Here is a 16,372-nt window from a genome sequence, read left to right on the forward strand (position 1 = left end):
AGGGATGAGTATAAATTGTAGGATGAGGATCTATCTCAGCTGTAATGTGATATAAAAATACCTGCTTTCCATTGGTATCAAAGGCATAGGGGCTGCTAAACTTCTAGGGTGTTTGTCTTTATTCATAGTAGAAAGAAATGCTAAATTTCAGTTATAGGTTAGGGATAAAAAATGCAATACTTTTCCTAATTTAAGTTCCCTGACACCCTCAATTCTATCTACAGATCCTAGGTTAAAAGCCTCTCCTCTATTCACTAACAAGATTTCAAAACATCTCTCTCTTATACTTCCTCTAAAATAAGAAGCCCCCAGATGCCGACCTCTCCCCACATTACTGTCAGATCCTCTTAACAAGGAGACTGGCTGGCCGAGCCAGGGTTGGGGTGGGGAGCACCGGTGTGCCGTGGTAGGAGGGGTGGCTCTCCTCCAGGATGAGGGCAGAGCTGGGATCTACTTTCCCTTCACCTCTTTCAGCCAGCAGATTGCACAGGTCAGTCACCTCGATGGTCAGCCTCATGAATCAGTACCTAGAAACGCCACTGAGTCATACAGCCCAAATAGATGCTCTCTTCTAAGGGCAGGTTTCTTATGAGGTCATTAGTCAGCCAAGAGCCCTTTCCCTGTGCTCTTGCCCTTTGGTGTCTCTGACATCAGTACTATGAAAAATACAACCTAAACATTCAGCTGCCTCTGAAAACGTATGCTGAGCAAAGACAACTGGTCTACCACCGTATCGCTGTAGGAAGGCTGAGGGACCACTGGCTGCTGGTGGGACCTAAGAGCTGCCAATAGTCCCCCTTGCCTCAGCCTCCTTTTCACTCAGTGCCACTGGTGGTTTCTTCCCAAAGGCCCTGTTTAAAATGTGACAACTGGGAGAACTACCACACTCATTCTATTGTTACACTGTAGGGATGACCAGAGTTGAGATGTGGCTCTGAAGGTGTGTGTCCTGGAAAATCTGAGGGTGGTTGGAAAAGGAAGGAGAGGTATGTGTGTGTGTTGGGGAGGGGAGAGGTCAAGGAACACAAAGACTCACAGAACACTGACATTATTTGGCCTGTCTCCCGCCTTATGAAAAATAAATTCTACCAGACTCAAGTTTACTTGGCAGGGATCAAAGCTTTCCTATTCATTGTCATGTATTCAGCACTTAGCACAGTGGCTGGCACATAACAGATGCTAAATAAATATTTGCTATATAAAGAAATGAGTGACTGTTGCCCTATCTTATAAGCAAGACATTGGAGGGAAAGACCGGTAATGGAGCAGGGGAGGGCTGCTATGGAAAGGGTAGCGACCAAACACCCAAGACGAACTGTGGCTATTCTCATGATTTTGCAATGTGATGTGGCCTGAGTATATTTATGGCTAGGTCCAAGTTTAACTACAAAGAGAAGGTCCTGCAGTCTGAGAGCTTAGAAGCCCCATGTGATGTAGGTAAACTGAATTTGGTCTTCCACATTCCAATACTTAATAACCTATGGGATTTTTGCATCATGCTGATGACAGCGGATACCCATAACAGCAGGAGGAAATGTTTATCAAGGGTATATTATGTATCCAGGCACTTTATGCACTTTACCTCATTAAACTATTGTTTAAATGCAGAACTACAGTTAGCTATCCTTCTCAAATGAGGAACCAGAGGTCCAGAGAGGATCAGTAACTTGGCAAAGTTTGCAGACCTGGCAAATTGAAGAGCTGCAGGTCACATCTAGATCTTTGTGCTTGCAAATGTTGTGTGTTTAACGGCTCCTCGAAGTGGCTTCTGGACCTTGTGGCCAAAGCTAAGTTCACAGCCAAAATGTCCACCTGAACTTCTGAGTTTCAAGGTATGAGGCTGACACAAAACTGGGATACTCTGGGGGTGGAAGTGACAGAATACAGCAGACACTCTTTTCTCCTTCATTCACAAAAGATGCTGTGAGTCAATGTATCTTGGTTGTGGCACCACTCATGTAAATGTAAGTTTATAAATTTCAGATATGCCATTTCTTATGTAAATTTCAGATATGCCATTTTTTTCTTTGTAAATTTCAGATATGCCATTTCTCCCCCTGTCCCATTTGTGACATGAAGGGGTTGAATGAGCAGATAACAAGATTCTGCTCAGCTCTTTCAGACAATGGCTCATTAGCCTTTGTCTCCAAAGATAAATTTTACAAAGGATTCAATATTTTTTAAACAGGAGAAGGAGACAAAATCTATACACAAAGCATGTGGATTTGAAATGGCCACCTTGAGTTGGACACTGGCACTCCTTTGTCCTTCAGTAGAGTTACTTGCCAAATGGAGTCTTTGTTTCTTCTCCCTTAGCAATTATGTTTCCTTTTAAAGCATGTCCTGGTGGGGACCCAGGCCGTGTTTGGCTTGGTGGTGATTTATATATTATTGGGTAGGCCATGGGTCAGGCTGACCAGACATGTAGAAATGCACATGTCAAGGCCAACCTTTTCCCTGGCCAGAGTTTCCTGAAAGCTCTGGGACAAGGTCTCTAGGATTATTTTTAGAGTATTAGGATAATATGTATTATTCTTTAAAATAAGCATTCCCCTCTACTAGTCTTTCGCTGGGAGATGTCCATTAGCCTTCTGGAAAACCAGGAGAAATCAAGAAAGTCTTTATTCTATACCCGAGAAATGGCTCTGATTTGGTGTAGGTGACAGTACACTCCTGGTGGTGACCAAGAGATATCGAAGAGATGCAGATGCCTAGCAACATCTTGCAAATGCTGGGAAGCTGCTGAACCAGACTATCAATGAGTTCAGTGGGCTGGAAGAAATTGATCTGTGTATGAAAGTCACAGGAATAATCATAGTCCCTCCTCACCAGATTTCTGCTTTCTATGAATGCCTTCTGTTTCTTGCAGAGTGAAAAGAACTGAAGTTTTGGAGTCAGAGAGGCCTGAGTTTGAATTCTTAATCTGTCATCACGTGACCTTAGGCAAGTCATTTGAAACTGTTAGTCTTAACTTACTCATGTGTAAAAAAGGACACTAATATTTTTTGCATGGTAGTCCTTGAAGTTAAAGAGCTAACACACAAGAAAATGTCAATCATCTCTGGACCCTTAGAGATGTCTTTCCTTCCTCTCTTTTGCCTAGCCCCAAACTTGCCTGTCCTAAGAGAGAACAAGTCTGTTGGGAGGCAAGAATCCAAATAGATAATAAAAGTAAGAACAGACTCCTCTCTCTTTTCTGAGCAAAAAATGTAAAAGGGTTTGCTTCTCATACAAAAGAGCAGATATGAGACAAGGAGTTGATTTGGGAGTTTCACAAAGCATTGTAATTGATTTATCACTTCCGTTTTTGTGAAAACACAATTTCCTCATCAAATATACAGGATTAGATACTAAATTTGTGTTTCAGCCACTAAAGGAGCCTTGGTGGACATAGGAGACTCAACTTCATATATAACTCTTTCTATAAAAGTTTTATAGAGAGCATTTTCTAGAACTTCTGCAGATCTATGCTATTGCTATATGTAAAAGTCCAACAATGGTTTGGGACACACCAATTGTTCAATGTGGATTTAAGGAAATGTTGTGATCTTGAAGGAGTCCTGCAAAAGTGGCTGGTGGCCCTGCACCTGGTGAGACAGTAGCAGCTGCTGGCCAAATCCTCTTCCTGTTATCAAATGGTAGGGGATATGAGGATATTTCTAAACGAAGGCTCTTCAAGAGCAACAGCTGTCTCTTCGTTTTGGATGTCCTGAAAAGCTGCTCCACAATTCTGCTCTCAGTGGAACGAAGTTTTAAGCCTATTTTGCCATAATCATTTGTTATTTGGGAGATGGTCTGGCGTAAAGGAAAGGTCAGTGGGCTGGAGGCAGAAGGAACCCTGGTTCTCATCCAAATTCTGCCACTTCCTAGGAAAGGTGACCTGTCCAAAGTCACCCAGTCAGTAAACGCCTGCAGTTATTATAATGACTCACACCCCTGCCAGAAATCTGTTCTTAAAATAAAGATTTAAATGGTGTTGGATGAATGGTTGGGAGATAAGAGCTCTCAAGGTCTGTTACTTATCATGGCAAATCTCCACTTTATGAGACACAAACTATTTTGAATGTGCAAGCTAAAAAGGACGATTTGCCTTCCTAAAGTCAAATTGAATACTTCTCCTGGAGCCCTCTCGCCTCTAGTGAGTTGCGAGAGGAACTATTCCCTTACTTCTTTCTCTATTCTTTACCTTTTCCTCTTGGGAAGTGGCCTGCGTAAGGGCGGAAGGAAAGACACACACAAAAGCCTGTGTGCAGCCCCTCCTTCCTGGTCCCCAGCCTTTGCTGAATTCAGCCTATTCTTTTTTCATCCTTGTCACTTTTGGTCAGTTAGCATGAAGAGAGGATCAAACCAAGCATCCTCAGAGGGGAATGCCAAAGGCATTTTTCCACTTTCCAACTCATAGGAGTATTGGTAAGCTCTGAGCAAATTCCTAGCCTTGGAGCTGAGATGGCTTAGATTAAACCTGAAGATAATTTGATGAAGCTCTTTCCTGCCTCCCACTACCACAGTGGCAGATACATTGGTGAAAGTCAACTGTCAGCCCCCAACTCCACATAGTCAGACACACCTGCAGGTTAGGACAAAAATCTGCAATTTACAAAGTAATGGTTTCAGCATCTGTTTTTAGAAAGCCTTTAAAAGGGACTTGGATAATTTATTTCTGTTTTTAAAAAATAAGGCTCTATTATGGGCAAAGTTGCTTATACACCTATGGGCATGTCTCCAATGTCTTGGCTATTAAAGTCTTTAAGTGACAGTTTAATATGTTTTTAAGATTGAGAGAGCCAACGACAATTCTCGAGGAGCCGTGTTTACATTGGATCAGCTCACCCGGGTGATGTGCCAGTAGTTTGGCACACTGCAGGAAGTAGAGGTGAAAGCAGGAAGGGCTGAGTACAGAGGGAAGGCCTAGCCTGAAGGACAGGAAAGCCAAGAGGGATGTGATGTAGAGAAGCATGGAGAGAGACATCCAGGTGGACCTGGCAATGGACTTAGGCGTACCATCATTTAATGCCCCTTGGGCATTGTGCTGAGGGGTGAGAATTTCTAATTGGCTCCCTGTGGAGCCAGCCCACTGGCGACTGCACAGTCAACTATGAACAGGCTCCTAGCTCTCTTTCTTCTAATCCCTTCTAAATTCCTACAGATGGCTCCTTGACAGTCAAGCGGTCTGTATTCTTGCAGAGCCTAACAGGCTTCAGTACATTTTCTCTGCAACTTCTGATAAGGAGTTTGATCCCTCTGGGCCTCAGTTTCCTTATCTAAAAAGTAAGGTGCTCCAAGTCCCCTTTGAGGCCCAACATTATATAACTCCAAAGTGAAATGCTCAATAACTGGCAATCCATGTTCAGAAGGAAAGACTGTTCCACGTAAGCAGATTTTGCATCCGTTGGGTGAGAATCTAGGCAACAGCATTTGGTCATTGTCTTAGCTTGTCAAAGCTGAGCAATGGCTTAGGTTTAGCTGAATGAAAGTTGGGTGCTCTTCGGATGGGGCAGTTATAAATAAAAGTGTCCTTCATTCACCAAAAGATACCTTTCAGCATCGATGCACCCAATGAAATGTACTGCCACCACCAAGGACTGCAGTGGCTAACTTTGAGTACTCATATGCTGAGCCTTTTATGTACATCATCTCACTTAATTATCACAGCCACCTTGGGACGTAGACGCTGTTACTGTTTCTTCAGCTTTCAAATGAGGTGAGGACACAGACTCAAAGTCAATTAGCTTGCCGAAGAGCACACAGCTAGTAAGTGGGGGAGCTAGGACTTAAACCAGATCCGAAGCCAAAGCCTGCACTAATAACTTGCATCCTTAATAAACGAGAACAAATCCATAGTCAAGATTGGTTTCACCCACAAAAATGGCATTTGGCCTTCAAGGCCCTTTGTTACCAAGAAATGTTGGCGATTTCACCATTCTCAGGGAACTGTCTGTGCTAGGAAATCTTCTCTTTCCTAATAGAAAAAAAAAAGATGGTTCAAGAGCAGCCAGTGGAAGCATTTTACTTAGAAAGAAAGAGAGAAGTTAGGGAACTTGTAAGCTCTGCCACGATGTATGTATGTGGCCCCTAGTGAGTCTCTTTCCCCAGCCTGTCTGGGGTTGGTTAGATGACCTTTAAGTCTACTCCAGTTTTTAGATTTTATGTTCTCTGCTGAAGATCTTTTTATGACTTTCCAGTTGGTGGGGATTCCCGCCCCAACCCCTTTGGGAGTAGGGAAATTGAAACAGCCTGTATGCCATTTGAAACCATTTCTCATTTTGTAAATAGGCCCCTTGTAGCTCTAAGAGTCTATGAAATTGTTTCAAAATGTCTAAGTGTGATTATGCATCCTGAAGCCAAATGTTATAAACCTCCCCCACCACTGTTGCAGATTTAAAAAATAAATATGCAGTAAAAGCTTTTCAGCATGTTGCTGATATCACGTAGTACTTAATCACTTCTGTGACATTCAGTTCAGCAAGGGGAGCTTCTCGGCTCTCTTCCCTCCCCTCCACATTTTGAGTTGAAGACATTGGTTAACCTACAAAATGGTGATCTTCCTCCTGATTGTCGCAGTCCCAAGAGGTAAAAAAATATCTGCCCTTTCATCTCTACCCACCACATTCTTTCTCTAAGCCTGTAATTGGATCTAAATGGAAAACAAACCCTTTGCAGGCCAAGGAAGTTGGCACTAGGGGGTGACAAGAAGGAGAACATGTTCCGCCTCTAATCAGGATAATCACACTCCCCTATGCAAAGGAAAATAAAGACAAGGCTTCCTCCAAGTGGCAACACAGGACTGCGGTGAGGAGGAGGAGTCTCCACATACCTCATCTCACCTCATACAGTAACTATCAACCAGCTTATATTAAAAATACTCAGAATCATTTCACTTTCCAGAGGACAGTGGAACTCTGCCACCTTTAGCCATGAACTATTCTGTGTCTGAACTTGGGGAGGCAGTTCAGACACACAAATATCAATTCTACGAGTTAAAAAATAATGCATGAAATGAAGCCTATGCAAACAGTGTGGTCTTAGCTGGACAGATATTCTCATGGCTCACTCATAGGTTTTTGAGTCCTGCTGTGTGGCATGGTGTGCTACCTTCGAACAGCGATTAACAAGACAGGTTTGCCCTCAAGGAGTCCAGAAAAATGTATGGAGAAGTAAGAGCATTGCATGCATAACTCACTACTATGTAGCAATTAATAGGTATCTTCTAAGAGTCTAAAGTGTTATGGTAATTTCTGTAGGAGGGGAAATGACTTGATTCTGCAAATAGCTTGGCAAATGCAATGAGGCATGATACATTCCAGAGAAATGCCCAGATTCAATGTGACTTGGTACACACATTTAGAAGGATCCACTGGACTCTGTGACAGGGTCTGGGCAGATTGTCTATAGAAGAGCACAGCTATAAATTAGATGGTGAATGCTGTGCCTCTAAGTGGCTGTTTGTGTCTTTAGTTTGATTCCCACAGTCTTTTTTTTTCCCCCTCTCATTCTACCCTGCAGGTTAATGGCAGATATTTAAGGAAGACTTTGCTCTGCAAGACTAAATCCTGTGAAATCAGAGTTTAACAATTACTGCTTTGGGAAATTAACTCACAGTGTCATTATCCCTGCTACCACTGCCATGAGGGAGGTTAGGCCTATCATCCCCAGATCAGAGACAAGGAAGCTGAGGCTCAGAAAAGTGGCTTGGTTTGGTGAATAATGTGCAGTTAACAAGTGGCAGGGATGGAGACTGGATGCCTAGGGCTTGCCTTACAGTCAGCAGCCTGTTAGAACCAACTCTCTGTGACCCCGGGCCTCAGTTTCCCCATCTGTAAAGCCTAGGTTGTCTCTCTGTTCCCTTCCCGTTCACATATTCTCTAAGTCTCCAGCCTGTGCCCTCTCCCAGCTGCATTCAGGTAAGCGACAAATGGTATTGGAGCTATAGGCACAGCCGCAGGCTCCTGTGCAGTTTACCCGTGACCTTCTGGGCTCCGGGCCAGCCCTTCTTGAAAGGGAAACGTGCAGACCCTGGGGACAGAAATCAGTTCCCTTATGCTGGAACTGCTGCCACTGCCAACATCACCAACTAAAGAAACTGCGTGTGTGTGTGTGTGTGTGTGTGTGTGTATTGGGGGAAACACACAAAACACTGGGATAATAGCAAAAGGGAGACTGAGTAAATATTACATGCCCTATGCCCTCAACCCTTACTTCAGCCACCTGAGGACAGGGAGGGAGGAAGCTAGGGGTTTTTCCTTTACAGACTTTAAGATTTTATATATATATATACCTTAATTAAATTTTAACTAGCATCACCAAAGACATAAGATCCTTTGCAAATATTTTACACAACAATGGGTTTGGGGTGTGTGTGCCTGTTAACTCAAACATGTATTCCCAACTATTTGTTTTCCATGCAGTTTTGGAATTTAAAGAGTTCCCTTCTCATTACCTTTTGGGAAGTTTCCGCGAACAGATGGGAAGGGGAAACAAGAAAAAGTAAGAATCTGGGTAAATACAAACAGCTTTCCGCTCACCTTTTTAACTCCCGGGTTGAGGTCCTTAGCCACCTTTGCCATCCTCTTTTGGGGGGGTGGAACAGCGCCTGGCTTCTCAGGCAGAGGCGCGAGGGCGCGCAGCGGAGACAGCGGCGGCTGAATGGCCAAGTTCGCGGGCCTGGGAGGGAGCTCTGTGCGCAGCCAGGCGCAGCTGGGCCGCTTTAATTGGAGAGCGGGACTCCCTCTAAAACCTCGCCAGCCACTCCGCGCCGGCGCTCGCGCGAAGCCAGCCAATCCCAGCGCAAGGCTGTCCCCCTCCCTCCGGGAGGTCTCTGCACTGTGGCAGCGAGCGGAGCTGAGCGCCGGCTGCCCTGACGTCAGCATGGCCGCGGCCCCTGACTGCCCAGCTCGCTTCTATCCCTCGAGCGGCAGGAATCCGTCCCCACGCCCTTTTCCTTTAAAGGGCAACGGGCCGAAGGTGGGGCGGGCGGCGCGGCTCCCGCGATCCATTCAGGTCAAAAGGGAGAGTGATCAAACAGGAGAGCCGAGGTATTTTTAGTGAGCTGGATCCAGAAATAAATGCTGAGCTGTGCTCCCCTTCCCACCCTTTCTGCCTGGTCGTAGGGGGCGCGGGGAGGGCCGAGGGAGGGGGTGTTTTGCAGGAGCTGGCTAACTTTTCCCAAACCTGGGCGAGTTCTCCAATATCCAGAGAGGAGAAAAGATTCCAGCGGGTTATGAGTTTTTTAAACTTCACATTTGTAAAGTATTAAACTGCTTTCTTATAACTTGCTTTAACATAAATCCTTCCTATTCCATGAGCAAGAAATCACTGTCCTGATCTTAGAGATGCTCCTATGGACATATTGTCTTGTTGTATGCTCATATTATCTCAGATATTATTATTATTATGACTGTAAGACGATAGATGAGGAAATAATCAGAGAGAATAACTGGTCCACAGCTGAATTATTGAGCAAGGCTTTAACCTGAGAGACTGAGAGTAATAGAGAGAGAGCTCATGGGGGCGTGGCGGGGGGTGGGCGGGCACAGGATTATAAACTATAAACTAGGAAGTTAGTAATTTTTAGATAAATGGGGTCATGCAGGCCTGGACAAACAAGATTCCATCTGAGTTCACAAATCCATGGAATGTGGAGTCCTTGCAACACATAACATAACTACTCTTATAAGACAGAATTGGCCAGGTTCCTCTCTCTATGCCATGTTGCTTGCCTATAAAGCCACATCTCTCTGCTGAGCCGGTTCCACAGACTTGGATTCCCAGAGGCATTTCCCCCCTGTCCTGACAGGATTAAACACAAGCCCTTTTTATCCTAGAGAGAATACTGCTGTCTCTGTTGTGAGGTGTTCGGCCTGTAACCCGTCTTTGCAGTGCCCCCTGCCAGAAAAACCAGGGCTCCTGTGGGCTAAAATAAAACTCGGTTGCACAGAGACTGAAGAGTGGTCCCGAAGTACACCATTCAGGAGGGATTCGGTGAGAAAGGGAGGCTGCAGTTCCCATTGTGGGGCTGTCTCTTGCTGGAGGCTTTTTCCTCTTGAAAGCCTCCTCCAATTTAGTTCTTATCATCATCTCCAGTCATCCCAAATCTTGGCCAGGGATCCTGAATTGTGACTTTTTATTACACATTCCTGGAAAGGGCTTTCTATCTGTGGCTTATCTTTTCCAAGATGAGGGATGACCTATTTCTTCTTTCACAGATTTCTGCTATAATTGATTTTTGCCTTGTTTGCTCCCAGCTATGTCCTCAAGCACCTAGCATGTGGTATAGGCACAGTACACATTTGGCAAATGAATAGGGGTTGGGTTCTGGCTTTTATATTTTTTATTGATATGTAATGATTGTGCATGTGATATTTTGATACATGCTTACAATGTGTAATGATCAAATCAGGGTGTTTAGGATTTCCATCACCTTGAACATTTATAATTTCTTTGTATTGGGAACATGTCAAATCACTTTTAGCTTTTCTTTTTTTTTTGAGACAGAGTCTCGTGCTGTTGCCCAGGCTGGAGTGCAGTGGCGCAATCTCGGCTCACTGTGACCTCTGCCTCCCAGGTTCAAGCGGGTCTCCCACCTCGGCTTCCCAAGAAGCTGGGACTACAGGCATGAGCCACCATACCTGGCTCATTTTTGTATTTTTAGTAGAGACAGAGTTTCACCATGTTGGCCAGGCTGGTCTTGAACTCCTGACCTCAAGTGATCCTCCTACCTTGGCATCCCAAAGTGCTGGAATTACAGGAGTGAGCCACCGCACCTAGCCTGTTTTAGCTATTTTGAAGTATACCATTCATTGTTGTTAACTATAGTCACGCTACTGTGCTATTGAATACTGCACTTTTTCTTGCTATCAGACTGTGTTTGTTCCCATTAAGCAAGCTCTCTTCATCCCCTCACACCCCAGCCCACCACTTCCCAACCTCTGGTAACCTTCTTCTACTCTCTACCTCCATGCAGTAAGCAGGCAAGGTAAGAATAGGGAGAGATGGCGCAATGACACACCTGGCCTCATTTGTCCAAACTTCCAAGGTGGGCTGCATGTTAAACCAGTATGTAAATAAACAGTGGCCAACAGAAGCCTGACCTGGGAGAGGAGATTTCCACATGAATAGTCCTTTCAGTAGCAAATCCTAGGAACAATAGTGCTAAATCAGGATGTCATGCCAGAAGCCTTTATATTTTAGAGCTATGGGAACAGAAGCCAGGAATATAACAAAGGCAAGCTTTATCCTTTTCAAACCAGGCAAACGCCTGCCCAGTGAAGTCATTTGTCGCTCCCTTCCCAGCCACCCTCCTTGCCCCATCTTGAAAAATCATTGTTCCATGAAGTAATACTAATTTTATTAACTTTAACACTATTTATTAATAGCTCCAACCACAAGAGTCTCTCCCCCTCCTTATTTTTACCCTTGGCTCCAGGTACAATTAAGAAGGCAGATATTGCAGCTGTTTCTCAGAATTTCTCAGAATGCAAGTGTCAGGAACTGCTTCTTGGGGTGGCTCATTCCCTCCTTTCTGGAAAAAGACCTGCTGTAGGCAGAGAGGGGATCCCTGCTCTCTGTTAGAAGTTGCTGTCTCCCCAGCTGAGGATTCTGACTTTGACACTTTAAACCTTACACTTGACCCGCTTGTTCCAGGGGACCTATATTCAGAGACTTAACCGGACACCTGGACAGACTATTACAACTTGGAACTTTTCAGGAAAATGAGGGAAATATAGTTATTGCACCTGAGTCTCACTCCAGCTCTGAGGTCCTCTTCACTTCTCTTTGGAAGAAAATTGGATATCTTTTCCAAGTTGAAAGAGTAGAGATCTGATTTCTCCAAGAGTCATTGCTTTTTGGCACTGGGGCTTCTTAGAAGCATTCATTCATCTATCAAGGAGTTTTGGGATACTTGCCATAAGCCAAGCCCTCTGATAGGTGCTGGGAACATCAAGGTAAATAAAAGAGTCCTTCTGCTTAGAGAACATCTTGGTCTAATAACTACTTCTGGGGCTCCCTGGTTGACAGAGCCCTAATCTTACTTGAACTCCAAGACAACTAGTCTCAGAGAAAACAGAAATCCCAAACAGTCCCAGGGCTGTATCAAAGGTCATATAGCTGGCAAGTGGCAGAGCTGAAATTTAAATTCAGAGTTTTTAACTTCAGATTGCACCATTTCACCTATATTGCACTGTTTCCATAATGATTTCAGATGGTTGATTATGAGCAAAACAGGAAGCACTTGGATTAAGATGCTGCTGTTGTTGTCATCATTATCACTGGGCTTGTCCTAACTGGGATTTTTGACTCTGAGTCTTGTATTCTTTTTACCATTCATGAACAAATTAATTAAAGAAACAAATATTGAACTGGGAAATACTGTGGATTAGGCCCTGAGCTGAGGATGCAACAGTGAATAAGACAGGAAATGTCCCTCCCCTCATATAGCTTCTATTCTAATGTGTGTAGGGGAGACAGGCATTAAACAAGTGGACAGATATTTAGATAAGGTAATTAAGGATGGCAGTGAGTGCCTAGGAGGAAATAAATGGAGAAATTCACTGGACACCGTCATTTTGGATTAGGGGGTCCAGGAAGGTCTGGCTGAGCAGGTGGTGTGTGAACTAAGCCCCAGTGAAGGAGAATGAGTCAGCTGTGAGTACAGTCCCGGTGGAGAGAACATTCCAGGAGGAAGGGGTCATGAGAGCAGAGACCCTGAGGTGAGTGCGAGTGTGGTATGTCTGAGGGATCATGAGGTCAGTGTGGTGGGACAGGGAGAATGGTATGAGGAGCCTCAGGTGAGGCATGCAGGAGCTGGCTCATGTGGGCCCCATAAACCATGCTAAGGAGTTTACGTTCTCTCCTAGAAATGGCGGAAGGTTAGACATCAGTGCTTTCCCACTGGAACACAATGCAGGCCATGTATGTAATTTGACAATTTCTAATAGTCATATTAAAAAAAATAAAAAAGAAACAGGTGAAATAGTTATTATATATTTTATTAAACTCAATATAACTAAAATGTCGTTCCCACCTGTGATTAATATAAAAATTATTGAGATGGTTTACACTCTTTTTTATGTGTGTGATTCATTTTGAAATCTGGTGTGTGTTTTACCCTTATAGCACACCTCTCTTCAGATTAGCCATGTTACAAATACTCAATAACCACATCTGGCTGGTGGCTACCATCTAGCTACCATCAACCGCATCTGGCTGCTGGCTACCATATTGACCAGAGCAGTTATAGAGAGTCTTAAGCAGGGGAATGACAATGTCTGATTTACTGTGTTACTCACAGCAAGGACACCAAAAGGTACTAATGGAAAGCTAGTCAGTAACTCACAACGTCTCACTCTCAGGTGGAGAAGCTGAGCAATTAGAAACTGGTAATTGATTGGTGCAGTGTGGTCTACTATGTGTTCTAAACACTGCATTGGGAGGCACAAGTGATTTTCTGAGAGTCACAAAGCTAGAAAGGGGCAGAACTAGAAAGACCTTGAACCCAGATCTTTTGGTTTCATGCCAACACCTTCATAAATCCCCAATAATCATGGCTCACAATGATGTTTTCACTGTTACAATGTAGAAAGCAGGGCCCAAGTTATTTCAATGTGAAAACATGAATAATATGTTGTTTGTATCACTAAATAGTACACTAGTTAAATTAAATTATAACCAAATCCTATTTGGTTATTTTTTTTTTTTACATATTGTATTCATTAAAAACAACTAACACTTAAGCATCGGTAGACAGAAATGGTCCATGGAACACAGTATATCTGAATTAACAATATAAATATACACGAACCTTCTACATTAATTTGTACCAACTTAGACCATCATTTGTACCATACATATGTGAATTATTCACAACTTAAGTTTTTTGGTTTCTTTCCTGTCATTTTCATGGTAACCTTCACTTTAGAATAACTGTCTAATTTTTTCCAGGTTTTTGGATGACCTCTTAGAACCAGAAAGGTTTTTGCCTGTAAGGCTAAAACATCTGGATAAAAACAGAACATGATTGTTTGACCCAAGCAGTGTCTTGCCATGCAGTCTTTGACGAGGGCAGTGGAAGACACAAGGAAAATGTGCCTGTTACAAAATAACAATAGATCATGGCTCTGGAGCCCTGCATTTTGATCCCGGTTTTGCTAAAATTGTGGCTGACCGTCATCTTGCAATTCAAATTTGTCATGATTTACTAGGGGCGAGTGATAAACTTGCCCTGCACATCAGTCACACATCCCACCTGATGGTGCAATGGGGCCGTTCCCTTCTTTGACAGATTGATAAGGGAGTGGAAGGAAGGCACACACGCCTTAGTCCTAGAAAATCTGCATGTTTAGCTCCATTGCAGGGGCAAGCTGTGTGATTTGAACAAGATACTTTGGAGTCTCTGGGAGATGGGGATAATGATCTTAATTTCCCCTGTCTTACACAGTGTATCCACTTGTTTGTCTCTATCTGTAATAGGCAGAATTCTAAGCTGACCTCTAAAGATCTGGGCCCTTGTATCATTCCCTCTCCATTAGTATGGGTGGTACCTTTAACTTGTTCTGAACCAATACAATACAGCCAAAGTGTTGGGCTATCACTCCCAGAATACTGTTGTGTCTTATGGCAAAGGTGAAAGGGTTTTTCAGATGTGATTAAGATCCCTAATAAGGTAATCAAAAGGGACCTTTTCCCAAGGGGGCCTGACCTAGATGGGTGAGCTCTTTAAAAGAGAGTATAGAAGTGAGAGACAGGAGTCGTCTTTCCTTCTGTCCTGCTGACCTTGAAGAAGTAGCCACCATGAGTTCCCCATCTGCAAGGAAATGAATCTGCCAACAACCACATGAGCTTGGAAGAGGACCTGAGGCTCAGAGGAGACCTCATACCCAGCTGACACCTGGCTTAGACCCTATAAGCCCCTGAGCAGAGAACCTAGCTAAGCCAGGTCTGAACTCCCAACCCATGGAAACCATGAGAGAGTAAGAGTATTGTTTTAAGCTGTGAAGTTAGTGGTATTGTTATACAGCATAGAAAACCACTGCACTATCTTCCCCATCACTCCTGGTTCTGTTTTAAAGATTTAATTCTCTTGGGGTAAAAAAGCTTGGTACCTATTTTTAAATGAAAGATTTCATTTAATTGATTCTTGATTCTTATACTTTCCTGGGGCACTAAGTACCGTAAGCTGAGTATCTCCTTTTTAAAGCAGCATTTTCTCTTATTCTAGCATCTAGGAGATGACTCTAGCTATGGTCCTGGAGGATTTAACCATATTACACATTTAATTTAACTAGTGTACTATCTAATGACACATTCAGCCTCTCCATCTTCTCAGGGTGTGTGTGCATGTGGTCAAGCCTCTATCATTTTTGTTTTGGGCAGCAGAATTGGAGAAGCCCCCATTCTGGGTAGCTGGAAGGAAGTGAACACATGCCTTTTATTTCCAATGTTCCATTAGTGCTTTATAAGTTTAATCCTTAAAACAACCCGAGGGGCAAGTGTGTTATTCCTACTTGCAGATGAGAAACTGAAGCTCCGCTAGGTTAAGTAAGCTGTTCCAGGCCTCATCGCTAGTTGGGATCCAAACTCACCTTGGGATTGCTCAGAAGACCCCTGGTTTCAGGGTGAGGACATAGCCTGGACAAGGATGGAGAGACTGGACCCCCAGCCTTTGGGAACTATTCTGGATGTTTTCCATGTGCCCCTCAGATTCACTCTGTTCCTTCCTCCTCCAGCTCTGTGCCCAGGAAGTTCACCCTTGGACTCCATCCATGAACTCCTTTGCTGTCTTCCCATTGGATTCAGCCAGTCCGCTGTCCTGGTATGAAATCAGGGGTGGGTGTATTTATTCTCCCACTGCCTCCCTGTTGGGCTGGGCAGGGTTTTGGAAGGGGTGGCATCCCCCCCTACCTAAAGCCACAGCTCCCATTGGTCTGGCGACCACTCTCTCCCTTGGCCTCTTCAGGCCTAGGGGTGGTCCCTGCTTTCTGCTGTTGTGGGAACCAGTGGGGGAGTCCTTGAATCATGCTTTCTCCTTTATAAATAACCCCTTCATTAAACTCCCTTCAGCTACCCGTTTGAGTGTTTCCAGCCAGAACACTAACCCACGCTGACACAACAGTGAGTCTGAGAGATGATCCTAGGGCAGCCTTAGTCAGCTTGCTCAGTTATAGACTGCCCAGTATGTTTCTTTTATATTATCTTTGTCTATTGTATGTGGATTAATTAAAAGAATTGGAGGCTTGGAAATGAATTAGAATAGGAAAACCAATTAGAGGTGTTGGGAAGACAAGACAAAAATTTAGCAGCCTTCTAGACTGGTCTGCTGGCTGCTCTTGAGTCATGAGGAGACTGACTGCTGAGTTCTTCCTCAGCCACTGACAGT

The 16,372-nt window shown here is 44.0% G+C and overlaps 1 protein-coding gene across 2 annotated transcripts in view; it reads right to left on the minus strand.

Moving 5' to 3' along the window:
* Window positions 1-8,680, minus strand: part of LMCD1 (LIM and cysteine rich domains 1) — a 66,112-nt gene extending 57,432 nt beyond the window's left edge. The window contains exon 1 of one of the 2 annotated variants that reach the window (XM_055259960.2): window positions 8,523-8,675. In XM_055259960.2, coding sequence (XP_055115935.2) covers window positions 8,523-8,564 — 42 coding nt within the window. In that variant the 5' untranslated portion in view covers window positions 8,565-8,675. Of the gene's footprint in view, window positions 1-8,522 lie in introns of both variants that reach the window. The other variant, XM_055259961.2, reaches the window with a different exon arrangement.
* Window positions 8,681-16,372: the final 7,692 nt, after the last annotated feature.

Source organism: Symphalangus syndactylus, chromosome 21, assembly GCF_028878055.3.
Source record: "Symphalangus syndactylus isolate Jambi chromosome 21, NHGRI_mSymSyn1-v2.1_pri, whole genome shotgun sequence".
Taxonomy (NCBI): Eukaryota; Metazoa; Chordata; class Mammalia; order Primates; family Hylobatidae; genus Symphalangus; species Symphalangus syndactylus.